This window comes from Nylanderia fulva, unplaced genomic scaffold, assembly GCF_048542155.1.
Source record: "Nylanderia fulva isolate GAGA-0341 unplaced genomic scaffold, ASM4854215v1 Scaffold15, whole genome shotgun sequence".
NCBI classification, from domain to species: domain Eukaryota; kingdom Metazoa; phylum Arthropoda; class Insecta; order Hymenoptera; family Formicidae; genus Nylanderia; species Nylanderia fulva.
In genome coordinates, this window is record NW_028189730.1 from 3,307,489 (window position 1) to 3,334,082 (window position 26,594).

Genomic DNA, 26,594 nt, shown 5'->3' on the forward strand with positions numbered 1-26,594 from the left:
TATTTTTTTTCCAATTTTATAATTTTTTATTTTCCAAAGTTAATTCTTCAATATATAATTATTATAAAAAAATCTTTATTTTCTTTTTTAGACGTAAATAAATGTGTTTTATTCCCTATATATTAAGAAATAATCTATTAAAAATTATTTAAGGGGATGCCGGATGTCTGTTTTATCGATCAGATGATTATAGATTTTTCTGTACCGAAATCTTTTTATTGGTTTAATAAAATAATAAATGCTTTTCCACAATTAAAACACGTACAGAAACAAAGTGGGAACCTACTGATTTTATGTTAAAAACAAGAAAAAATTTTAAAACTAAAATTTCTTTATCGACTTCTGTCGTCAGGTCGAAAAAATAATTGTTTAATATAAAAGTTTTGCTGTTTGTACATACAAAATAAGATAGGTTCCGACTAGAAATTGAATGAAGAAGTATTAGTATATTTTTAGATATAAGTTTAAAAGCCTAATAAATAAGAAAACGGTGCAGAAAATTTTCACGCATATGTGTTGTATACGTGCATATGTTTAGACATGTGTGGTGCTAACCTATCATGTGTATATGTGTATACGTGCATATGTTTAGATATGTGTGGTGCTAACCTATCGGAGTTCGGCCGTCTCTCCGGCATCCCCTTAAGCTTAAATTAAAAACCTTGATAAAAAATCGATAAAAAACAACAAATAAAAAACGATAAATATACAATTTTCAATCGATCATTTTTTCTCGATAAATTCCAACAAAACGATAAAAATAAGCGGAAATTATAAGAATTTTATCGTATTCTACGACTGATTCCGCGATTGATAACAGAAAATAAAAGAAAACGATAACATTTTCTTTCGAAATATATAAAGAAATGAAACATAATATATATATATATATATATATATATATATATATATATATATACAGGGTGTCCGGTAACTAACGGACCAACGATTACAAATGGATTTTTTGGTCAATTTGGGAACGATTTTTCCTCAGCAAAAATGTCGAAAAAGATCAGCATTTTTTACAACTTTCCAATATTTGTCATTATGTATCTTTATAACTAAGCCTCAAATTAAAATTTTATTATAGTAAACTCTACCTGAAATTAAACTGAAGAATGTAATTATGTTAGACTAACTCCAAAACGTTTAGTTTTCAAAAAACCTATTTTTTTCAATTGCTTATAACTCGAAAATCATTGACTTCTCAACATTTTTGCTAAGGAAAAATTGTCTCTAAATTGGCCAGAGAATCCGCCCTTAATCATTGGTCCGTTAGTTACCGGACACCCTGTATATATTATGTTTCATTTCTTTATATATTTCGAAAGAATAATATATATAGATATTTTATTATACGATAGAAAATGATAAAATTTTTTTACAAATCTTATCGGTTCTTATAATGTTTTCTATTGATTTTTTTATCAGGGAAATTTAAATATATTTATAAGCATATATTTTTTTCCAATTTTAAAAAGTTTTCAATTTTCAAAATAATTCTTCAAAAGAATTATAAAAATTTTTTATTTTACATTTCAAATTTATTTTTGTAAGAATTAAATCACTTATTCTTCATAAAATTATATAATTTTAATATATAATAATAAAAGACATATTTTATATAGTATATATATATAGTTTTATATATACGCATGTATGTATATAGTTAATATAATTATAAAAAAATATAAAATATATGTAATATAAATGGTATAAATTTTCTTTTATGCACATTTTCTTGTGTTTCCAAATTTGCGCATGTCAAATCATTAGTTATATATAATTGCATTGCCATAAATATATAGTATAATGTAGTCAATATACATATATGTATATATCTATGATGTTATACATATTACATTGTTATACTTTTTTCAGAATACAAACTCCTTTGTAATTATCTTTAATTATCCTGCATCATTACTGTATTTGCATTTCAATCTTATAAATATTAAATCTTATAAATGTTATTTCTTCAATTAATGTTATAAATATTATTTCAATCTTATAAAATATTTCTATAATATTTATACAACTTTATAAATTGTTTTGTTATTTTTTACACTATCTAAATATTTATAAAGGTAATAAATATTAAAATTATTATTATTTATAACTTTTCTTTATAAGTAAAATTATAATTTGAATTAATTGACAAAAATCGTCGTTTACTATTGATGCATATATATACATGTTTACTTTTGTCTTATCTAAAAAAATGCAATGAAAATTAGCGATTATGCATATTTCATAAGGATTGGATATTTATGTTTTTTACATGAATAGTAATGAACAGGTGGGAAGGAACTATACATAAGAAAAAACTATATTAGATAAGAATTACATAAGAAATAAAAACGCGAGCATTTGTGATTTATATAAGAAAAAACATATATTTAATCTCATTTGACAAAAAATAAATATATAATTTTGAAATTGCGGAAACGCATATCACAAATTGTATTGATCGCCTCCTCCTTTCAGAGATGTTGCAATAGAATGAGTTTCAGTTTTCAAACATTTTTTTCAATAACCAATAATAATTTGGGAAAATAAAAAAGATAAAATTATAGGTACACCTTATGTAAATAGAACAATAGAACCGGGTTCTCAATCATCTTGATTCTAATCTGACTCGTTAATCGGCGATGAATTAGTACTCGGAATGAATTCGAACAAAGATTTGTTTATATTCAAATAGTTTGCATTTTTTTTCTTCCTCGATAAGAGTTGATTGGCTGAATGTCATTGGAAGTATCAAGGTGATTTTCATATGGCCATGAAGCTATGTATAAAAGGTTGCTACATATATTTAGAATGAAGCACTTCTTTATTCGCAGTTTTACTTTATACATGATATAGGTATAATAGTGAGAATTTTTTAAAAATGTGAACTCGCGTGTATTTACACAAATTTTATATACTTAAAAGTAACAGTAGGTATTTTTTCTGTTGTCTTATTTCTTGTGTGTTAAAAAGTGTGTGTATGTGTGATTAATAAAAATATAAATTATATAGTATATTATATATAGTAATATAAAAAAATATAAATGCAAAATAGTAAACAATTAACAGAAACAAAATTTCTATTCTTTGTTTTAAGATGTGTGATAGAACAAAAGGTTTTTTTTAGATATTTTAACGTCGATTTTTTTATGAATTGTCCAAAATCTTTTAATTATTTTATTTATTTAATAACAGAATATTATGATTAGTTTATTTCTTAGAAAAATAAAAGAATAAAATAAAATTATGGAATCTATATAAATTTTGCTTCTCTCTTCTTATAGAAAAGATGAGTTATATTAATAATAAATGTGAAAATTTAATGTAAATATTAAAATAATTTACAAGCTAAAAAAATAAGAGTAATTTTATTGAAACGTTTGAAATAAAAATATAAAAAATAAAGAAGAGCTTTTTAACTTAAATTTCAAAATCTCTTTGTTTCAAACAAAACCTTTTATTGCATATCTTATAAACTTATCGTTAGATTGTAATAAAATCAGAAAAAAATAAGAGAGAATAACTATATAAAAATATTATAGTAAATATTTAAATAAAAATGTGCTACATTTTACTCAAAATGTGAATAATTAAAATTATGCAATTTGATTCAGAAGAAATAAAAACTATACTTTTTGACAAAAAATAAATCCTAAAAAAATTACTGGAAAAACAATGGAGCTAAAAATATATATAAATATGTTGAACCAATCCAAAAATAATATATATGTTTTCTGGGCAAATTTAAATGTGCATAACTAATAAGTGATAAATATGCTGAATATTAAGATAAGAAACTGCATACAAAGTCACGAATATGTAACTTTTTGCTGATAATTGCAGAAGTCACGCAGGTTTAGTCGCATATGTGACAATAATCGTCAAAATATTAACAACAAATATGTAACAAATAAATTTATATAGAAGAAGCTCTTTAATTTGGAAAAAATTTAATTTGAAAAATTGGTCTTATTGGATTCGAGCGATCAACTGGATTAAAACGAGTAAGTCTTTCTTTCTTTAAATCATAATTAATTCAAAGAATTCTTTTTATTACTTTGTTATAATTTAAACTGCAATTATTTTATTCTAAATTATCTGTTATTGTTAATTAATTATAAAATGATATTAATTTTAAAATGAAACTGATTATTCTTAAGCTATTTTTTCAAAAACTTACAAATTAATTAGGAATTTTATTGCAATTTTAAAATTAATACTTTTAGACTTAAATTATTTGATTTTATTTCATTAATTTTATTTTGTTCAAGATTTTGATCAACTGGAATTAGAATATGATATAATAAATATTTTCTAAAAATAAATAGAATTTAAAAATATAATATATTATTAGTACAAAATATTAAATTAATACAAAATATAAAATATTAAATATTATAAATATTACATTAAAATATTAAATATTAAATATTAACTATTCATGAGTATTCAAAGATTTAAAATCCTTTGTTTATTGTGAGACAAAAAAACAAGACAATAGCTAGTAGATTGAACTTTGATAAGACCAAATGAGTAATTAAAATTATATATGAGGTTTTAATTATCATCTCATATCATATATATATATATATAGATTTTCGTTCTGGCAACAGAGATGTATGAACAGAGATAAGCATAAGAAGTATATATTGCAAAAATAATTTGCATCTACATGCTACATTCCACTGTGCCACTTAAAGAATCGCAAGTATATCGCTGGAGTAAAAATAAAAATGGGCGTGAAATTGTTTTTCCTGTCGATAATATTTATTGTAATATTGTCGGAAGCAGAGCAGCTGTCGTTCTCTGATAAAATACAGACTCTGTTCAACTATCTCTTCCCTAAGAATCCCGGTATAAAAAGGATAAGAAACGCGGAAGAAGCCAGAGGAGTAAAACAGGTGACCACATTGGATTTTGTAAGTGTAATATGATTTTTTTCATCTTTAAGCACAAAATATTATGAATAAATATTATGTGAATGTTTTCAAAAAATATTTATTCTAAATATTTCTATAAAATATATTGCATAAATATATTTTAAAATGATTTTAGGAATATTTTTAAATGATAGAAAAATTTTTTGTGATAACATTTTTCAGAATATTTTAAAAAACTTTTAAAAAGTATTTTCAAAAATGTTCTTATTATAATATATTATTTTGTAATTTTTAGAGCATCGAATTAATGGCACCCGGTAAAAAATTTTTTATATATAACAATAAAAAATTATATAGAAATATATAAAATTATACATATAATCGTAAAATTATATACGAAATATCTCATACAGCACAAAATATTATATAAATGTTTTCAAAAAATATTTCTAAATATTTCTATAAAATATTGCATAAAAACATTTTAAAATAATTCTAAAAATATTTTTAAATAATTTAAAAATTTTTTGTGATGACATTTTCTAGAATATTTTAAAAAACTTTTAAAAATATTCTTTTTTATCGCTCAGATAATATTTTCTTAAATATTTGATACATATTTTTGAAATATTAGTTTAAATCTATATACAAAAATATTTTTGAAACATGAAAAAGCGGACATAGAAACATTTTCAAAATATTTTCGAGAATTATTTTATCACTTAAGAAATATTTTTAAAAGATTTTAAAAATATTTTGTACTATATGGGTCTTTAGAAATATTTTAATCAATATATAGTGATAAGAGGGTATAGTATAATTTTTAATATTTTTTAACATATAAAGGAATTAAAATTATTATTGTATATTAATTATTAAATTCTTGTAAAATTATTATGTCTCAACTTCATTTTAAATACATTTATGCAGATTGGTTTGGTAGAAAGACATGGCTATCCTGCCGAGGAACATTCCGTTACCACGGAAGATGGATATAACTTGAAGATACACAGAATACCTAGCAGTCCTTTGTCTAAAAATCAAAATAAAACAGTTGTGTTCATGATGCACGGTATTTTGTGCTCGTCCGATTGCTGGGTATTGTTGGGTCCTAACAAAGATCTCTGTAAGTTCATATCAATAAACAATATACATACTAGAATCGCGTCTTGCACAATTTAAAAATTACCAATATTCGTCATTAAAAAATGTATTTAATCTTATTTAAAATAGATGAAAAAATCCATTAAATGAAAAAACATTAACTCTGATAACAATATAAAATTATATAGAAATATATAAAATTTTACATGTAATCGCAAATTATATATGAAATATGTCCATACATAATTAAATAAAAGTGCTTCTTATATATAATTATATAAATTTATATATATATATATATATATATATGTATATATATATAATAAATATAAATATTTTTTCATATATATAAATATATATGTTTCATATATAATTTGACATGATTATATATATGAACTCTATAATTATGTATAAAAATGGACATATTTTACATATACTTTTATGATTATATGTATAATTATACAATTATTTATATATAATTATATATAAAAAATTTTTTCTAGGAGTTGTTATTTTAATGTTACTTTAATTGTGAGTATATAAAAAAATGCATAATATTATATTATTTTATTACGAGTTATTATCAATATTCTTAGTTAAAATATTTATTTAATCTCTCTGCTTATTCAAAATAGATGAAATAATCCATTAAAAAATGTGAATTCTGAGATTTTACTCATAATTACATAAATGCACAATGTTACATAATTTTCTTGCGCGCAAAACAAATTTTGCAATTTGTATAAAAAAAAAACAATTGGATAAACCTCTTCCCATAAATACAAAAAATTATATATCATTATATCTTGTATTGCAGCATTTTTATCATAAATACAAAAAAATTATATATCATTATATCTTGTATTGCAGCATTTTTATTGGCTGATGAAGGATATGATGTGTGGGTTGGAAATTACAGAGGAAATACTTATTGCAGATCAAATGTCAAAATGTCTCCACGTGATGCCAATTTCTGGCAATTTAGGTAAAAAAATTTCATTTAATTATTATAATTTTAAAAATACGTCCTTTAAAAATTTGTCATTAAATCTTTATATTCTCTTAAATTATTTGTATAATTATCATACATATTTTTTCTTCTTCCCTTTTTTAATTCTTCTTTTTAAATTTATTTTAATTTTTGTAATCTTTTTAAATATTAATTATATTTAAAAAAATTCGTAAATCTTTATTTTATTAAAATTTTGTAAAATCTTTAATATTTTAAAATTTATTTGCATTATCAAGCTTTCACGATGTAGGAGTAAAAGATTTGCCAGTTATGATCGACTACGTGCTTAATTATACAAAAAGCAAAGATCTGCATTATATTGGTCATTCGATGGGAACTACTTCAGTTTTCGTCTTACTTTCCACGAAACCCGAATACAATGCAAAAATAAAATTAGGAATTTGTCTTGCACCGATTGCCTTTTGGAAAGAAGTGGGTCCTTCAGTCAAATTTCTTGTTAGTATAGCGCCACAGGTTAAGGTAAAAAAAAAGCTTGTTCTCTATAGTTTTTTCTTTCATTTAAAATGCTGACTCTCCTATAGCACAAAATATTTTTAAAATCTTTTAAAAATATTTCTTAAGAGATAAAATAATTCTCGAAAATATTTTTAAAATGTTTTTATGTCCGCTTTTCATGTTTAAAAAATATTTTTAGAAATATATTTTTGAATATAGATTTAAACTATTTCAAAAATATGTATCAAATATTTAAGAAAATATTATCTGAGTGATAAAAACATTTTTAAAAATATTTTTAAAAGTTTTTTAAAATATTTTAAAAAATGTTATCACAAAAAATTTTTAAATAATTTTAAAATATTCCTAAAAAATTTTAAAAATGTTTTTATGCAATATTTTATAGAAATCTTTTTTAAAAACATTCATAATATTTTGTGTTGTATTCTTTCTTCTGATCTTTTTCTTATTTGTATGCAGTAAGACATTTCGGCCTTGTCGAAAAACCTTTAATTCTCTTTAGAGCTGTCCAGAAATCCTGCTTTTAATCTACTCAAATCCAAACAATGTCATTTTTTCCTCATTATCTAATTGTAAGATCTTAATAGCTTATTGTCTTCTTCATTATCTGAGCATATCTCAAGATCGCCATTTTTTACGTTTGAAAAGTTATGACATAATTTCCGGATTCTCGTATTTGCTCGACATACATTATCGGTTCATCTATAAATCTTAAATATTTCTGTTTTCAAAGCAATTTTGCTTTTTAAAATATTTTTTTCTCCTTTAAATATTATTTCTACAAAATATTTGATTTTATAAATATCATTTACATGTATAATAATTTTTATTATTATATATATTATAATATTATTCTATTTTATTTGTATATGTATATTATATATATATATATATATAAAATAATATTATTATTATATATATTATAATATTATATTATATTATTATATTATTTATAATATTATTTTATTTGTAATATATCAGATGCCTATTACATAGTTTCTATAAATCTAATGTTTATATTTTTTCTATTTGTTGTATCTAGGAATTTCTCGATATTCATGATATAAATGAATTATTTTCGTTATCATCGACATCCATCACGGCAGGAAGATTATTGTGTCCAGATAATAATGTAATTACTCAAGCTTTCTGTGTTACATTATTATTCTCAATCGCAGGATCCGATCCGGCACAACTTAATACCGTAAGTTATACCGTGTATTTCTAATTTTAGAATAAATTTGCTAATTTTAATTTAACTGAAATTTAATTTGTGACTGTTTTAATTTTTTTGATAATAAAAAAAGATCATAAAATATAAGATTTTTAGATATGTCATAAAAAATGTATTTTAAGCTTTTTTAATAAAAATATTGCAGACAATAATAACAGAAATATTTTCACATTTTCCGGCCGGTACTTCGAAGAAAAATTTATTGCATTACCTTCAAAATGTTATTACAGGTACGTATTTTTTTAAACAATTTTAATTATAAAGAAAAGAATTCACGGTATGTGTATCTCTTAAATATTATTAATATTTTATTCTTACAAATCTTTATTAATAATGTATATTAAAACTTACAATTTCTATCAATTATATACTATCATATATTTTATTTTATTATTATTTCTCTAATCACATACATGTTTTACATGTGTATGATCGATTATTAACATGATTGATTCTTGTAGGTGATTTTCAAGATTTCGATTACGGATATCTGGGTAATAACAAGCGATATAAACAGGCAACACCTATGAAATATAATTTAAAAAAAGTCACTGCTCCCTTAGCTTTGTTTTATGGTGCCAACGATTTAATCACTATGAATGTAAGTTTTACTTTTCAATACTTTCAAATTTAATTTAAAAAAATAATTTTGTTCAAAAATATGTTTAACAAAATATTTATGTGATTTTATATATTTTATATATTGCTCATATTTTTAGCGTTACACTGTAAAAAAATATGTAATATTACATAAAAATATGTAAAATTACATAAATAATAAGTGTACAATTACACGATAAATGATGAAAATGTATAGCTTTTCATTATTTATCGTGTACTTTTACATTTATTATTTATATAATTTTACATACTTATTTTTATGTAATATTACATATTTTTGTAATATTACATATGTAATTTACATATTTAATGTAATATTACATATGTAATTTACATATTTTATGCAATATTACATATTGTTTACAGTGTATGTGTGTGTATGAGAATTGTTATATTTAGTTTACATTTAAAAAATTATTATTTCTAGCTTTATCATTTTTATTTATTTATTTATTTTTTAGAATCCTCTCCAGTTATATAAACAGTTGCCAAATGCTATCCTTATAGAGAAAAATTCGTACACACTGTTTACTCATCTTGATTTTATATGGGCCATCGATGCAAAAACTCTCCTATACGATCGTGTAATAGAAGTGATGCAAAAATTTGATATTGAATCAAACCCATACCGGTTTTAGATAGAAGATATACTGTGTTCGAAGGTCACAACAAGCAATCGGTTTTGTAAATCGCAGACGTAAGTTACGCCGAATTCGCAAATCAGCAATTAAATTCAAGGACCTCGAAACTCTCGATTTCACATCGATTGATTAATAGTTTTTTCGTAAGTATTTCGTTCCAGTCAAGGTAATAATTCATGCAGACAACAAGCATGTTTTAAAACCTGTATCGAAAAGATCTCTTTATCATCTTTTAGATATTTTAAAATATCTTTAGATGTCTTCATGTTCCTTAATAGATGTTACTTGAGACGCATATTTATGTGTGATTTGAAAATGAAGATTATTAATTATAATCCTATTATTAATTATAAGTATTAAATTATAATGTGTGTATGTGAACGAAGAGATTTAATTCATATTAAAATAATTAGTCTAAACATCTCTTTTTCTACTCATAAAAAAATGTTACTAGAATTATTTAAAGTGTAATAATAAAAAGATTTATTTGTATGATTGTGTATGTAAATATCATTTAAATTCATAAATTTTTATTTTAAGTTGAGATTAATTTTCTTAATAAAAAATAAGAAATTAACACTGTTTAAATTTTTTTTTCTATTTTAGAAATTATTCCCTATTTTTGTAGATAAATATGCAAAAAATATAAAATTATTTTAAAAATAAAATTCATTCATACATATATTGAAAATCTTTGAAACAGCCAATTAGCATTGCGGAAAAGCGTCAATAATGTAAATAATATTCTGTTTTAAGAAAACTAATATTAGGAAAAGTAATAATATTAGAAAAAATAATAGTCTGCATGTAAAAAAATTTAATCTCGAATATATTCTAATAATTATAAAAATTTAAGATTGTAGAGAAAATATGATGGCATCCAAAAAATGCACAAACATTTTATAAGATATTATTATAATAGAATCAACGAATGATAATCACATGAAGTTAAAAAATTAAGCAAGCTTTATATATGAATAAAAAAAATATAAGAGAATTATATATATTTGGAATTAAATAATAGAGGTAAGTTGAAATTTTTAGGCAGAAAATTAGTCGGGAGTGTCGGTTAGATTAGCTGTGATTCTGTATTATAATTGTTTTGATAATCTTGTTATGTCTACTTTTTTTTACATTACAAAATTCACATATATTACACAAATAATAATAAATATTTAATAGTTTCTCTTATTTTATAGTATTTATTTCTATTTCTGTGTAAAATAAAATCATGGCAATACGGACGGATATGACACTTATGTAACGACGATATTGGACAATAAAATAGCTTAAACATCTCTATAGTCTAGAGCAACCTATGTATATATATTTTATATATGTACACTGTAACACATAATTATGAATTATACATGTATATTTTAAAATTTTGTCATTTTCGGTCGAAGCTATGTTTGGCTGCGCTAAACTAGACTGGCAGTTCCAATGTTGATGACAACATTATCGGCATTTCGCTCGTAAACTGTTAAATCGTGTCCCCTTGGCTGCTCCAGCAAAGCTGCGAGATGTTCCCCATTCGTGAATGTTCCTGTCGAAGGTGGTAGAATCACGTCGCATTCTAGCTGACCTGCGCAGAAAATAAAATAATACTTTTTTTAGAATATCTTCCTTCTGAAACATTTTTTATGGCAGAACCTAATCTTGAGTTGCAATCAGAGTTGGGTAATAACTAGTTAAAAGTTAAAAAAAGTTAAATAATTAATAACTTTTAACTTAGCTTAGTTAATTTAAAATGTATTAATTTTTAATTTCAACTAGTTATTTTTGATCTTATAAATTTATTAACTTTTTTCTTAAGTTAAATTTTTTCATCTCTAAATACTATCATTGTATTTTTATAAGTTATAAACGTATTATTTTTAAATTAAAGTACCTATTATTAATTTTTATGTTTATTTGTCATCAATTGTAATCATTATAAAATATATTTCTATATAAAGATCAAAATTTCTTTGTTATTTATTATTATAAATTTTAAAAGAATTAAATAAAATTCTAATTTAATATAAATAATGTTTTCGAAAATTAACTTTTGATTTAACTTCAGTTAATTTAATCTTAACTTAACTTTAAGTTAATTTTTTGTTCATGCAAACTTTTAACTTAACTAAATTAATTTTATAAGCAACTAATTTTAATTTAAACTTAATTTTTAAAATATCATTAACTTGCCCATCCCTGGTTGCAATTATAATTAAACTTACTATCGATTTTTCAATGTATCCCAGGTAGCAAACACACGTCATTTTGACGTCATACTGTAAAAAATATATATAATAATATTACACATAAAGATATGTAAAATTACATAAATAATAAGTGTAAAATTACACGATAAATGATGAAAATGTATAGCTTTTCATTATTTATCGTGTACTTTTACACTTATTATTTATGTAATTTTACATACTTATTTTTATGTAATATTACATATTTTTGTAATATTACATATGTAATTTACATATTTTATGCAATATTACATATTGTTTACAGTGTATGTGTGTAAATAATAAATTTATGTAATTTTACATATTTCTATGTAATATTACATATTTTTTTACAGTGCAGTTTGCTACTTAAACGGATGTCTTTGACATATGCGATTCTTTTTTCATTGACAGAAGGGTTAACCCATTTAATTAATAAATGACAAATTTTGTAATATTTTTTACATAAAAATTACTGGTGTCATTCTTCGTCATTTATACCTGACAACGAAGGCGAAGCGCCTTTGCTGGAGCCGTACATGCGAGTGCTGTATCCAGAGTCGTTATGGGTATCGTGCAAAGGCGGTGTCGGACTGTATACAGGATTGCGTGATCTGTAAGGCATCCTCGCGATACTGTCGTAGTGCACATCTTCGGGAATATTTTTTCTACAATTCGCGTCCTTGTATGCCTCGGGTTGTTCGGCATCGTCGCCTTCTCCCTCGCTGCTCTCGCTGTCATTATCTGTAATATCATTTCGGTGTCATTTAAGATGGATCAGTTCGATTTGAAAGTATCTTTTCGAAAGATTTAATTTTCTTAAAAATATTAAAATTGTTTTCAAGAGATGGCAAAAAACTTTATATTTTAACGCAACGTAATTTAATTTTTGAAGGACAAGTATATCTCTTTCATTTTTCTTTCTCAACTGAACTAGCTTATTAATCCGATCTAAATAAAATTCTTTTCCTCTAAATTAACTGAATCTTCTAAAAATGCTTATATATAATTTCTTTTTGCATTCTTGCTGTACTTGTAATTTTTTGCTAATATAACTTGTTAATTCTAACATATGATAGTGTTTTTTAAATTTTTTAAATCTTTTTTGAAGTTGCATCACCTTGAGAATGCACTCTCTGATTTTGCGAGCACTTGGTATATTCATCCAGATTAGCCTGTTCGTTACTTCTGGAGAGAATCCTTTGCCAACCGTTATGCATATCAGGTACTTGCTGAAATCGCTTAATTATCTCGTGGACGCTGCGACGATTGCCATTCCATTCCATCGTATTTCCATCGCTGATATTTCGAGTATTATTATTATCCACGGCTATGGCGTGCATGTCGTACGAGGTGCAATCCTTAAAAATATACGAGATATAAATAATAATGTTTTATCAGGTTTTGATTTGCACAAATGCTTTCTCTCTCTCTTTCGAGATAACTAATAAATTATATTCAAGTATAATGTCGAAATAATAACTGAGTGATCCACAAGATCTTTTATGTGTCAAAATTTATTAGTCAATATTTATCAATTTTTAATATTTTGAAATAATATTAATTTAATAATTAATTTTTTATAGCACAGTTTAATATAATATAAAATTAAAATAGTGACTAAAATTATATATAAAATTTTATAGACAATTTTTTATAAACAACAATAAAAAATAATTTTCATTTCTTCAATAAGTAATCGCATTAATTTAAATTTTTAAATTTATTCTTCATAGAAAAATAATGAGATTACAACGGACGATAATACAGTTCAATCTCACCCTTTGCTGACGTCTTCCTTCCACAGCAGGTACTTCCATAGGTACCGTGTCTAAGGGCGAGATTCCACCCTGACGAATGACCCCGTCGAATGTCTCGTTCAGCCTCGGAGAAACGTCCAGCACCCGAAGAGCGGATCTAGCCGTTCCGGATTTCGAGGAGGGCAGATCCCTCATGGACGTGCTGAGCCTGGGTATAGCCGGTATATCAAGGTCATCCAAACTTCCGCGATGGACCGGCGTCTCCCCAGGGATCTCGAAACTGCGATCGTGCGGCCGATCGTCCAGCAGATCCTCCAGGGACCTCGCTCGAGCGGGAACCACCATCTCCAATTGATTGTGGCACGTCTTGATGGGCCTCTCGCTGTATCTGCCTCTGCCGCCACGCTGGAGGCATCGCTGGAAGTGGGAATATCTTTCGTCACACCTGGACCGTTCCTCCTGAACGCAGCGAGTCAATTCCGAGATCTGTCCCCTGGTTCTCATCTCGAGACAGGCCACCTTTAGATCCAGCTTCTCGTGCGCCTGATCGATGTGGGCCTTCAGCTCGGCCTTGTCCCGTTCCAGCTTCGCCTCCATATGACGGAAGAACGGCGCGCAGTAACAGGTGTATCCGACTCCAACGGGACCCTTCCGAATGTTACCAGCCAGGTCCAGGTAATACTGTTCTCCTCGGCCTAAAGGATCGGCCGGCAGAGAGTCCAGACGCGGTTGCGGAAACGCTTCCGGGTCAGGATAATAGTGGCAACCATAAGGGGACCATTGTCGACCCATGATGGCCTTCTCGAAGCGAACCTTGTGCTGCTTGCCGCCGGTCTTGTGCTTCTTCCGGTCCTTCTTCGAGTTGCTTCCGCCGCCACCGCTTGTGCCGCTTTCGGTCTTTTCCCTCTTCTTGTTCATTGCCTTACCTAATGTCAGATAAAATTATGAGATGAAGCGTCAGCTACAGCCAGTGTTTGCTGGTATCTAATTGAAATTATATAGATGATCATCTAGATGAAACTTTGACGTTATCTTATCTTTATATAGATAAGAAAAACACATATAACGATGATATTATTAATCAATTAATGACTCTAGTTTCACCGTCATTTATCTTACCGTCTACTAAGTCCTCTTCGCGGCTCTTGCTACGCATTCGACTTTTGCTGCGAGCCTTGGAGATGATCTCCAGAATTTCCGAGTGATTCTTTCGGCGGGCGATGTCCTTCGCCGTTTCACCCTGCTTGTTTCGCAGACTTCGATCGCAACCGGCCTCCAGGAGGATTCGCGTCAACTTCCGGCGACCCATCGCCGCGGCTATATGCAAGGCGGTGTCGCCGTTCTAAGAAAACAAATTCATTAATAATTAGTTAATTAATTTTAAAAAAAAGTTAAAAAATTAATAACTTTTAACTTAGCTTAGTTACAATAATTTAAAATGTATTAACTTTTAACTTCAACTAGTCATTTCACTTTTATTAACTTTTTTCCTAAGTTAAATTTTTTTTAAATTAAAGTATTATTAATTTTTATGTTTATTTGTCATCAATTGTAATTACCATAAAATATATTTCTATATAAAGATCAAAATTTCTTTGTTATTTGTTATTATAAATTTTAAAAGAATTAAACTAAATTCTAATTTAATATTTTTGATTTAACTTCGGTTAATTTAATCTTAACTTAGCTTTAACTGAGTTAATTTTTTGTTCATGCAACTTTCAACTTAATTAAAAATTAATTTTATAAGCAACTATAACTTTAACTTAACTTCGCTTTAAAAAATCATTAACTTATTACCCAACTCTGGTATTATAATTAACCAAATAACTGAATAAATTATTAATAAATTAATTTAAAAAATATATAATAATTTTTTGATTAATTTATCTTGTGCTCGTGTGACGATCGCGTTTAATTAATTTTAATCTCTTAAAGACTAAAAAAAAGAAATGATTACCTTGTTTTGATCAGATACCCTACACAGGGCTGAAATTAGGATACGTGTTACCCCGGCATGACCGTAGCGAGCCGAAGTATGAAGGGGTGTATCACCATACTGAAATAAATTAAAAATTTATCATTTCTTTTGTCTCCTTTTTGAGAAACACATATTTCAAAAATTTAGATTATTTTGCGAAAAAAGCATTCATGACAGCACCATTTATTAACAGATATTTATTTTAACCCTTCTGTCAATGTATAATTTTTTCTTCCTTTAAATATCGAGGTATTTTTTATAGATTGCACTGCAATAATTAATTTATAGCATCTGCTGGCCATTGAACATTTTTTCCCATTACATTTTAAGAGGTTTCCCGTTATTTTACGGCGATACATTTATAAAATTGCTTTGGATACTCATCATCGACAGAAGGATTAAGAGAGATCTCAGAGGACAAAAACCGATAATAATAATAATAATAATAATACTATATTATATATGTTCGTTGCAATTAAAGGCGTATCGTATTAACACTATCTTCTACAATTATAATTTGACGTTTAGCCTTCATTTCCACACATAGTTATCTCGACTTATCATCTGTATAATGAAATTGTTGCGGGCAACGGTATAACACACTATATCATTGCATACAGTTACTTTGACAGAAAGAGAGAAATCCGTCAGAAGAGAGGGGTTTGGCTTCGCACGATATTAGTGCTAAAATCCCTCTCTTTATCCTCATATCCACGCCGTGATGAATGCGATAAAACGGTCGAGGCAAAAAAAGCGCTCACGTTATTCTGGAGATCGGGATTGCTGCCGGCTAGGAGGAGCTCTCGACAGCTTTGATTATGGCCGTTTTGACAGGCGAGGTGAAGCGGTGCAAATCCGGCAAGATTCCTGGCATGCAGCGGGGCCCGCTGGGTCCCGAGGGCCTGCGCCAGAACCGCCACGGTCCGACTGTAGCCCCGCCATGATGCCTCGTGTAGCGCCGAGTTTCCGTGCTGAAAACACGCAGACGTATTCATCGAAGGTTGCCCGGCTTCCAGCTACAGGGTGTCTCGGAAGAGTTACAAATTCAGTTCCACATAATGGAGAGAATAAGCCAGTGGTCGACGAATTTTTATTCAATTTTACCGCAAAAACATCCCAGGTAGCAAGCTGACGTCATTAAACGTCAAAATGACGTCATTTGGGATGTTTTTGCGGTAAAATAGAGTAAAAATTCTTCGATCACTGGATTCCTGTCATTTGACGTCATTGTGACGTCAACTTGCTACGTCATTAAACGTCAAAATGACGTCAAATGATGTCATTTTGACGTTTAATGACGTCAGCTTGCTACCTGGGATGTTTTTGCGGTGAAATAGAGTAAAAATTGTTCGATCACTGGATTCCTGTCATTTGACGTCATTGTGACGTCAACTTGCTACGTCATTAAACGTCAAAATGACATCATTTGACGTCATTTTGACGTTTAATGACGCCAGCTTGCTACCTGGAATGTTTTTGCGGTAAAATAGAGTAAAAATTCTTCGATCACTGGATTCCTGTCATTTGACGTCATTTTAACGTCAACTTGCTACATCATTAAACGTCAAAATGACGTCAAAATTGAGTAAAAATTTTTCGATCACTGGATTCCTGTCATTTTGACGTCAGCTTGCTACGTAGGATGATTAAAAAAAAGGAAAGAGAAGGATGCTGCGAGGCGGGAAAATTGAGTAAAAATTCTTTATTTTAAATGTTTTTTAAAAACATGATTACAAAATGATTTAAAAATTTCAGGTAGATTTTAAAAAAATGATTTTTTTTTTATTGTAGTAAAGGCAAGATACAGAATAATCTTAAGATACAGAATAATCCAGTGATCGTCGAATTTTTACTCAATTTTAACGCTTCGCAGCATCCTTCTCCTTTTCTTTTTTTTAATCATGTTTCTTAAAAACATGATTAAAAATAATTTAAAAATTTTAGGTAGATTTAAAAAAAAATATTTTTTTTTATTATAGAAAAGGCAAAAAAATTATTTAAAGAATTTTTCTATTTTCCTCTGAAGAGAGTAAAATTTCTACTCAAGAAGTTTTAGCGCCTCGCAGCATCCTTCTCTTTTTTAAATTATATTTTTTTAAGTAGATTTCTCAAAAAAATCATTATTTTTCATTGTAGAAAGAACAAAAGAAATATTTCTCCTTAAAGAATTTTTCTCTCATTTTAGAACAAGAAAGTGGAATTTTTACTTAAGGAATTTTAACCCCTCATAGCATCTTTATCTTATTTTTATCTTTATCAAATTTTTTAGATTTTTTAGATAGATTTCGCATAAAAATGATTATTTTTTTTTATTGTAGAGCAAACAAAAAAATTACTGATAGCTTTTTTAAAAGAATTTTTTTCTTTCTTCTTGTGTCTTTCCTCTTGTCAGAACAAAAGTGAATTAGAAACAAAGTGGAATTTTTACTCGAGGAATTTTAGCGCCTCGCAGTATCTTCCTCTTTTTTTCAATTAAATTATTTTAAGTAAATTTCTCAAAAAAATTATTTTTTAAATTATTAAATAATTAAAATTATTTTTCTCTTATTTTAGACCAAGAGAATGGAATTTCTACTTAAAGAATTTTAACTCCCTACAGCATTTTTATCTTCTTTTCATCATATTTTTTAGACAGACTTTGCATAAAGATTATTATTTTTTTATTATAGAAAGAGGAAAAAAATTACTGACAGCTTTTTTAAAAGAATTTTTCTCTTTCTTCTCTTGGGTCTTTTTTCTTGTCAGAACAAGAGCGAATTAGAAAGAAAGTGGAATTTCTACTCGAGGAATTTTAGCGCCTCGTAGTAACTTTTCCTGCTTTTTGTTGAATCATGCTTTCTAGACTTTGAATATAAAAATTATTTTTTATTAACAAAGCCAAAAAATCACCAAAAATTCTTTCTTTTAAAGAGAAATTTTTGTTATCTTGTTTTTAGAATAATAAAATTTCTACTTAAGAAATTTTAACGTCTTCGAATAAGATCATATTATTTTTTATTATATTAAGAGAGCAAAAAAATCCCTTTTCCTTCAAGAATTTTCCTGCTCCTTTCCTCTTGTTTCGGATCAACTTGGAGTGCTTTTAAAAAATCTGAATGAAGGTAGATCTTGAATTTGTAATATTGTAACTTGGCGCTAAATTTATGAAATAGTTCCAAGGTGAAAATTAGCTATTCGCTCTTCCTTGTTGGCGCAAAAATCGGCATAACGCGCAGCTGGTGCGCTCCGCAGAAACTGATGTACGGTACACGGTGTAGCTCAACAAAGGAAAAAGGCGGCCGGGCAAAAGAGGATGACCGAGAGACTTACAACTGCTCTCGCCCGTACCCACTCGGCGGACAACCGCTGGTCGATGAACCGTGCTATGCCACTCGCGACAGCATCGCCGCACATACACCGAAACCATGCGTGCTCACGCACTCAAGCTGCGAGGTATACAGGGTGTCGGAGACTTCGGAGTATAACGCGAGTTGAGCGCCGCACTCTCTATGAGATTTCTATCTCTTAAAGCAAAATTATTCTCAAATTCAGTTTAAACATTTTTAAGGATTTTCAAAAATTATCTTACATTTTTAGTCTTTTAAATATAAGACACTAGAAGATGCATATGTAATTATTCTTTAAAAAATTCTGAAAATAAGATTTAAAATTTTGGAGTATTTTCAGTGTTTTTCTGAAGCTTCTCTTAAATTAAAAACCTTTCAAATACAAGACACTAGAAGTGCATATATAATTATTATAAAAAAATTCTGAGAATAAGATTAAAAATTTTGGAGCATTTTCTTCTGAAGCTTCTCTTAAATAAAAAATCTTTCAAATACATAACACTAGATGATGTATATATAATTATTATAAAAAAATTCTGAGAATAAGATTAAAAATTTTGGAGCATTTTCTTCTGAAGCTTCTCTTAAATAAAAAATCTTTTAAATAGAAGACACTAGAAGATGCATATATAATTATTCTAAAAAAAATTCTGAGAATAAGATTAAAAATTTTGGAGCATTTTCTTCTGAAGCTTCTCTTAAATAAAAAATCTTTTAAATAGAAGACACTAGAAGATGCATATATAATTATTCTAAAAAAAATTCTGAAAATAAGATTAAAAATTTTGGAGCATTTTCTTCTGAAGCTTCTCTTAAATAAAAAATCTTTTAAATAGAAGACACTAGAAGATGCATATATAATTATTATAAAAAAATTCTGAGAATAAGATTAAAAATTTTGGAGCATTTTCTTCTGAAATTTCTCTAAAATTAAAAATTTTTTAAATACAAGACACTAATACAAATAAAATAAGATTAAAAATAAGATAAAAAATTTTGGAATATTTTCAGTGTTTTTCTAAAGCTTCTCTTAAATTAAAATCTTTTAAATATAAAACACTAATAGCAGATACATATATAATTATTCTGCTAAAGTTCATTAAGCAAAATAAAAATTAGTAACTATCAATAATTAATAAAATAACATAATTGATCAAACCATAGTATAAAGAGCAAATAAATTAAATAATTTGAAAAAAAATATTAAAGATGAGTAAAATGTGATGCATATTTTTTGTAATATAATAGGGATTAACTTCAAATAAAGTTAACATACTAACACATATACACACAATAGAAAAGAAGAATATACGATTTTTTGTATAATGGAGGAAAGCTGAAAGAGCAAAGGTACAAAGATGCTCTTTCGTTCTAAGTCTTATCTTTCATTCTCCAACAAGAGGGTACCTTGTCTCCGTATATCTTGTTTCCCTCTCTCTGGTCATCATAAAAAACGACACCATAGAATGCTAAAGGAGGTACCCATATTTACGATTCATCGTTAGAGATCAATCCATGGCGGATTTAATCTTTTTATGGCCCTAAATTATAACATACTTAGTTGTAAGAGTTTTATCTTTTTCACTCCTTTGAGCAAGTAACAAAATTTTATTTTATTATTTTATTTTAAATTTGTTTTTTTATTTTTAAACTCTCTCTAAAAATAATTAATATTCCATCTGTCATTATAATCAGAAAACAAGCAAAAGAAATTATTCGATTAATATTTAACAATATATGCATGACATATTAATAAAGCAATAAAAATTTATAAAATATATATATATTATATATAATCACACAATTTGCTTATAACAAATCAGAAAATAATTTTGTTTTTTAAATTGCATGTTATTTTGCAAGGAATTAAATTTCTAGTTTGCTTGTCGAGTATAATTATCAGAAGATTGACAGAATATTCCTTTTTTTTTAAATTGAATTCTCACTCATCGACTTGTCTCCGTGGAATGATATGTTTTGTCTTTTATTGTCAAGGCGATATATCTCTGATCGTAAAAGCTATGCGACTCAAGCCACTGCATAATATTAGTGGCGCTTCTTGCGGCTTGCTCGACTCAGTTTTATTGTGATCATGTAGCCGGAGTCTAAGAAGAACGATGGGAAAAGATACGGTGTGTCAGCCAGCACTTTCCTCGCTGCCACAGAAGAAAAAAATCGTGAGTGCCTTTCATCGATACGAACCCATACATATAGAACTCGTGTAATCACATAAAATGTTCGGAGAGAAGAAGTTCTGATCCATGTGACTATTTTAGAATCGAATTTACATATACGGATTAGAAGATTTATTTCTTTTCGCTCAACTAAATTATTTCTTAATTTTCGATCGAAAAAATCAAAAAATTTTTATCATATGTAAGAAAAAATATTTTTAACGTTAAAAATTCTTATTTAAATTCTGAAAAAATACAGTAAAAAATTAATATTACATTTCAACAAAATAATATGAAATAAAACAAATATAAAGATCATTAATAAACGTTTTTGGTTGCAATTTTTATCGAAATAATCACGGTCAAAAATTATTTTTTAATGCGCGATTAAATTGGAATCAAATTTTTCATTATTTTATTTATAATCCTAAATTTCCTTATTTCAAATTGATATTAATTTTATTTTCAACATTTACTTAAAATTATTTTTTTCACTTTATTAATATTTTCTTATATTCATTATTAACAAAATAATTTAAATTCTAGCATTAATATTACATTAATATATATATATATATATTGTATATATATATATATATATATATATATATATATATATAATTGTATAATTTTATTTTTAATATGTCAAACAATTTTTTTATATTTCTAAATTACCAATATGTAAACGCAATATAATTTTTTATTATTTTCCTAAAAATAACAGCCAACCATTTCAAAAAACAGTCAACATATTTGCAATTTTGAAATATAAAAATATTTTTGACATTAAAAATAAAATTATCAAATTATATATATTACAATAATATTAATGTTAGAATTTAAATGATTTTGTTAATAATAAAAATTTAAGAAAATATTAATAAAGTAAAAAAATGCAAAGCGTGTTTTAAAATCGGAGTATAAATTAATTAAGTGATTGCTATATAATATCACAGCGCATTTTATTACTTTATAATCTAATATCTCGATTTTACGACTCGTGTTTTATTATAAATGTGTAAGTATAGAGATAGCATTGCTGCGGCGAGTGGTGCATAAAATATTTTAGTGAGTGTCAAATAAATTATACATTCTGTTTTGCTTACTCATTGCAATATACACATAATAAAATCGCGTGCGATTTAAAGCGTGCAAAATATTTCACATTCCAATTAATTCGATTAACATAATTAATCATGTTTTTTGCAAATGAGCGAATTTAAAATTTATTTTGAGGTCTTATAATTTAATATTGCAATTCAGAAATATTTATTTTTAATTATTATTTGTATATTTATTAACTTATCTTATTAGATTAAGACATAAAATTGCTAATTCTTATATTTGCGTTCACAGAAAAAAATTAGCCACTTTAGCTAAATTAAAATTTAGTTGTTTCTATATTCCATATAAAATTGAGTTATCATATTTAAATTTTAGCTGTAATAGATAATATTTTTAGCTATAGAATTCTCCGTTAAACTATAGCTAAACAAACATTATCGTAACTAAAAGTTAGGCATGATAACTAAATTTCAGATTACAATCTAAAAAAAATTATTCTTATTACAAACACGCGAAGAAAATACAATATAAAATTGAAATATTTGCACTAAAAAGCTTTGCAATTTCAAATAAAGAATATAAATTTTCTTGTATCAAATAAATATTTTTCACATTAAATTAATATTATTAGTTTCAAATAAATGATTTATTTGGCAGTATTGAAATAAATGTACTTATATTATTCCTTATATTTTTTTCAGGGTAGCTGAAATTACATTTCTAATTACATTAAAAACTTTCAGGGTTGAGTAAGTTAATGATTTTTTTAAACTAAGTTAAGTTAAAGTTAGTTGTTTATAAAATTAATTTAGTTAAGTCAAAAATTTTATAAACAAAAAATTAACTTATTGTCAGTTAAAGTAAAGTTAAATTGGCTAAAGTTAAATCAAAAGTTAATTTTCAAAAATATTATTTATATTAAATTAAAATTTTGTTTGTTAATTCTATTAAAATTTATAATAACAAAGAAATTCAATTTTTATATAGAAATATATTTTTTGATCATTACAATTGATGACAAATAAATATGTAAAAATTAATAAAAAATCAATAACACTTCAATTTAAAAATAATACGCGTCTATAACTTGGAAAAAAAACAAAAAATATTAAATTAGAATTTTGTTTGTTAATTCTTTTAAAATTTATAATAACAAAGAAATTCGATTTTTATATAGAAATATATTTTTTGATCATTACAATTGATGACAAATGAATATGAAAAAATTAATAATACTTTAATTTAAAAATAATACGTTTAGAAAAACACGAAAGCAGGAAATGGTCCGCGTGTAGGCGTGGGTTGAAATCAAGTGAAATTATTCCCGATGTACGATACGACTTGGCTGGGGAATCGCACAGGTCGTCGTCGAATCCCACTATTGTCCAGGGGGCAATTAGCATGCCCGGTCCGACTCTCCTCTTTATATAGGAGGGGTGAATACATTAGAGTGTGTATTCTCCTCGCGGCAACATCCCACCGGATACTCGACACGTGGAAAAGTGTGTACATTTCCAAGTGTGCGTGTGTATGGGATGTGGGTAAGTATCTGACTACATGATCCGTCATTGTAGAATTGTGACCTTGAATAAACAGCGATGTTTGCGATGTATTTATTGCGTTATTATATGTGGCGATAGAAATTGTCAGGATTAAAAATAAAAAAAAAAGATTAATAAGTGAATAACTTTTTAACTTACAGCTTAGTTTATTTAAAATGTATTAGTTTTTAACTTCAACTGGTTAAGTTAAATTTTTTTTATCTCTGAATACCATTATTGTTTTTTCATTAGTTATAAATGTATTATTTTTAAATTTAAGTATTATATTAATTTTTATGTTCATTTGCCATCAATTGTAATTACCAAAAAAATATATTTCTATATAAAAATCAAAATTTCTTTGTTATTTGTTGCTATAAATTTTAAAAGAATTAACAAACAAAATTCTAATTTAATATAAATAATGTTTTTAAAAATTAACTATTGATTTAACTTATTAACTTCTTTCCTAAGTTAAATTTTTTTATCTCTGAATACCATTATTGTGTTTTATAAGTTATAATTAAAGTATTATTATTTTTTATGTTCATTTGTCACCTATTGTAATTACCAAAAAATATATTTTTATATAAAAATTAAAATTTCTTTGTTATAAATTTTAAAAGAATTAACAAACAAAATTCTAATTTAATATTTTTAATGTATTAATTTTATGTACAAATTTTTAATTAGTTATTTTTTACCTTAAACTTTTCTTAACTTTTTTCCTAAGTTAATTTTTTTATCTCTAAATACCATTAGATATTGTTTTTTTTATAAGTTATAAACGTATTATTTATAAATTAAAGTATTATTAATTTTTACATTTATTTGTCATCAATTGTAATTATCAAAATATATTTCTATATAAAAATCGAAATTTCTTCGTTATTATAAATTTTAAAAGAATTAACAAACAAAATTCTAATTTAATATTTTTGACTTAACTTCAGTTAATTTAATCTTAACTTAACTTTAATTAAATTAATTTTCTGTTCATGCAACTTTTAACTTAACTAAATTAATTTTATAAGCAACTAATTTTAACTTAACTTAGTTTAAAAAAACTTACCCAACCCTCTTAATGTATGCAGATATTCTCATATGCATTCGTTAATTATTTTGCTAATCATAGCACGTCGGAATATAAAAAGCAAACAAGAAAAGTTGTTTTATAAATATTACATATTGATCGTCAATAATTAATTATTTTAAAATTTTATTTTAATCACGGTTATTTTCCACTTTATATTTTTAGTGCGTGTGTGTATAGAGCAATTATTGATCCATCTATTTATATATATACTAATAAGTAATATACCCTATATGATTTACAACGATTCGGTTGGAATTTCAATGTTTGCATTACATACAATTTTTTCTTAATTCTTCGTTAATTAAAATAATACGTGAGAAATTTTAATCAAGCCAAAAAACGCGAAATATTTAAATGTAAAATATTCCTTCACGAGACTTAATAATGAGTCCATATAGATGGGGTAACTACCCTTAATAGACCGTGTGGCCTAACGGATAAGGCGTCGGACTTCGGATCCGAAGATTGCAGGTTCGAATCCTGTCACGGTCGACATATTTTTTGCAAAAAGAATGACAGAAAATGAAGAACAGATGGAAGGAAATTTAAGTGGAAGAAGTAATAATATATTTTTGTATTTTATGATCTCAAATTAATCTACCTCCAGAAGTATGTTAATTTATTTATATTTTGTCTATATATATATATAAATATATATAAATTTCAATATAAATATAAAAAAAATTTAAATATGAATTAAAATTACATACGAAAAATAAAAGAATTTATTATATAATTTAGGATTGAAAAAAAGGATATTTCTCTGCGAGAGCTGCACAATTTGAACGAAATTGTTGATAAAAAAAATACAGAGTGAATCTAATATCATTTGATTTTTATTTACAGGAGAAACACACGTATGTTCGAATGGACGGCGTCGACCTACACCTTCAGCATCGATTAATTCTCCCTCTGCGTTTCTCCTCTCTCCTTCTCGGAAAGATTACCCCTCGTCGAGAAGTGAAATGATTTGCCTTAAGCAGACGGTGTACATGGGAGAGAAGGGAAAGAAAGGCAGCCGAGAAATGCAGCGAAGAATTGAGAAAGAGGAGAGATATAAAGAGAGTCGAAGAAAAAAGATGCGCCGAGTCGGAAGAAGGAGAGTTTCTAGTTGACCCCTGACACCGCAAGCTCAAGGATTGTATAAGAAATATCTGTTTGCGAAGATATCAACCGCGACCGAGCGAACGCACAGGGGTGGTAACTTATGTTCTAGAGAGTTTCTTAAGTCCGGGAAGAGAAATTCACTCTTCCATAAAGACGTTATGTTTATGTTAATTGCGCGTCCATGCTGAATAACATTTCACGACAGATTATTTTAAAAAGAATGACGTGTCTAATTTACCCCTCTGTACAGCTAAATAAGCTGCATTCTTCTTATAGCGTTCAATTAAGATATTCATTATATATTATAAGATTATAAATTATTTTATAAAATTTTTTATATT

The 26,594-nt window shown here is 26.2% G+C and overlaps 2 protein-coding genes and 1 non-coding gene across 7 annotated transcripts in view; 2 read left to right on the top strand and 1 right to left on the bottom strand.

The window, feature by feature from the left end:
• Window positions 1-2,844: 2,844 nt before the first annotated feature.
• LOC114943220 (lipase 3-like) lies at window positions 2,845-10,470 on the top strand. 3 transcript variants are annotated; one of them, XM_029318814.2, is made up of 10 exons: window positions 2,845-2,939; window positions 3,853-4,013; window positions 4,604-4,928; window positions 5,820-6,015; window positions 6,864-6,978; window positions 7,242-7,485; window positions 8,525-8,686; window positions 8,862-8,946; window positions 9,178-9,317; window positions 9,799-10,470. In XM_029318814.2, exons 3-10 carry the CDS (start codon window positions 4,743-4,745, stop codon window positions 9,973-9,975), a joined length of 1,305 nt encoding a protein of 434 aa, XP_029174647.2. In that variant the 5' UTR covers window positions 2,845-2,939; window positions 3,853-4,013; window positions 4,604-4,742; the 3' UTR covers window positions 9,976-10,470. The 3 variants fall into 3 exon arrangements, with proteins under 3 accessions (XP_029174647.2, XP_029174648.2, XP_085336698.1); XM_029318815.2 differs by having other exon boundaries at window positions 7,242-7,461; XM_085480572.1 differs by having other exon boundaries at window positions 4,623-4,928.
• An 808-nt stretch (window positions 10,471-11,278) lies between these two features.
• The window catches only part of dgo (ankyrin repeat domain containing protein 6 diego), a 28,468-nt gene continuing 13,152 nt past the window's right edge, over window positions 11,279-26,594 (bottom strand). For 2 of the 3 annotated variants that reach the window (XM_085480539.1, XM_085480538.1), the window contains 7 exons: window positions 16,706-16,960; window positions 15,924-16,022; window positions 15,083-15,305; window positions 13,985-14,889; window positions 13,324-13,564; window positions 12,705-12,947; window positions 11,279-11,563 (listed from right to left, as the gene is read on the bottom strand). In XM_085480539.1, the coding sequence (XP_085336665.1) occupies window positions 11,400-11,563; window positions 12,705-12,947; window positions 13,324-13,564; window positions 13,985-14,889; window positions 15,083-15,305; window positions 15,924-16,022; window positions 16,706-16,960 (2,130 nt within the window). In that variant the 3' untranslated portion in view covers window positions 11,279-11,399. The remainder of the gene's footprint in view (window positions 11,564-12,704; window positions 12,948-13,323; window positions 13,565-13,984; window positions 14,890-15,082; window positions 15,306-15,923; window positions 16,023-16,705; window positions 16,961-26,594) is intronic. The other variant, XM_029318819.2, reaches the window with a different exon arrangement.
• TRNAR-UCG (transfer RNA arginine (anticodon UCG)) lies at window positions 25,566-25,638 on the top strand. The gene has a single exon. It is a non-coding gene; the product is annotated as a tRNA-Arg (tRNA).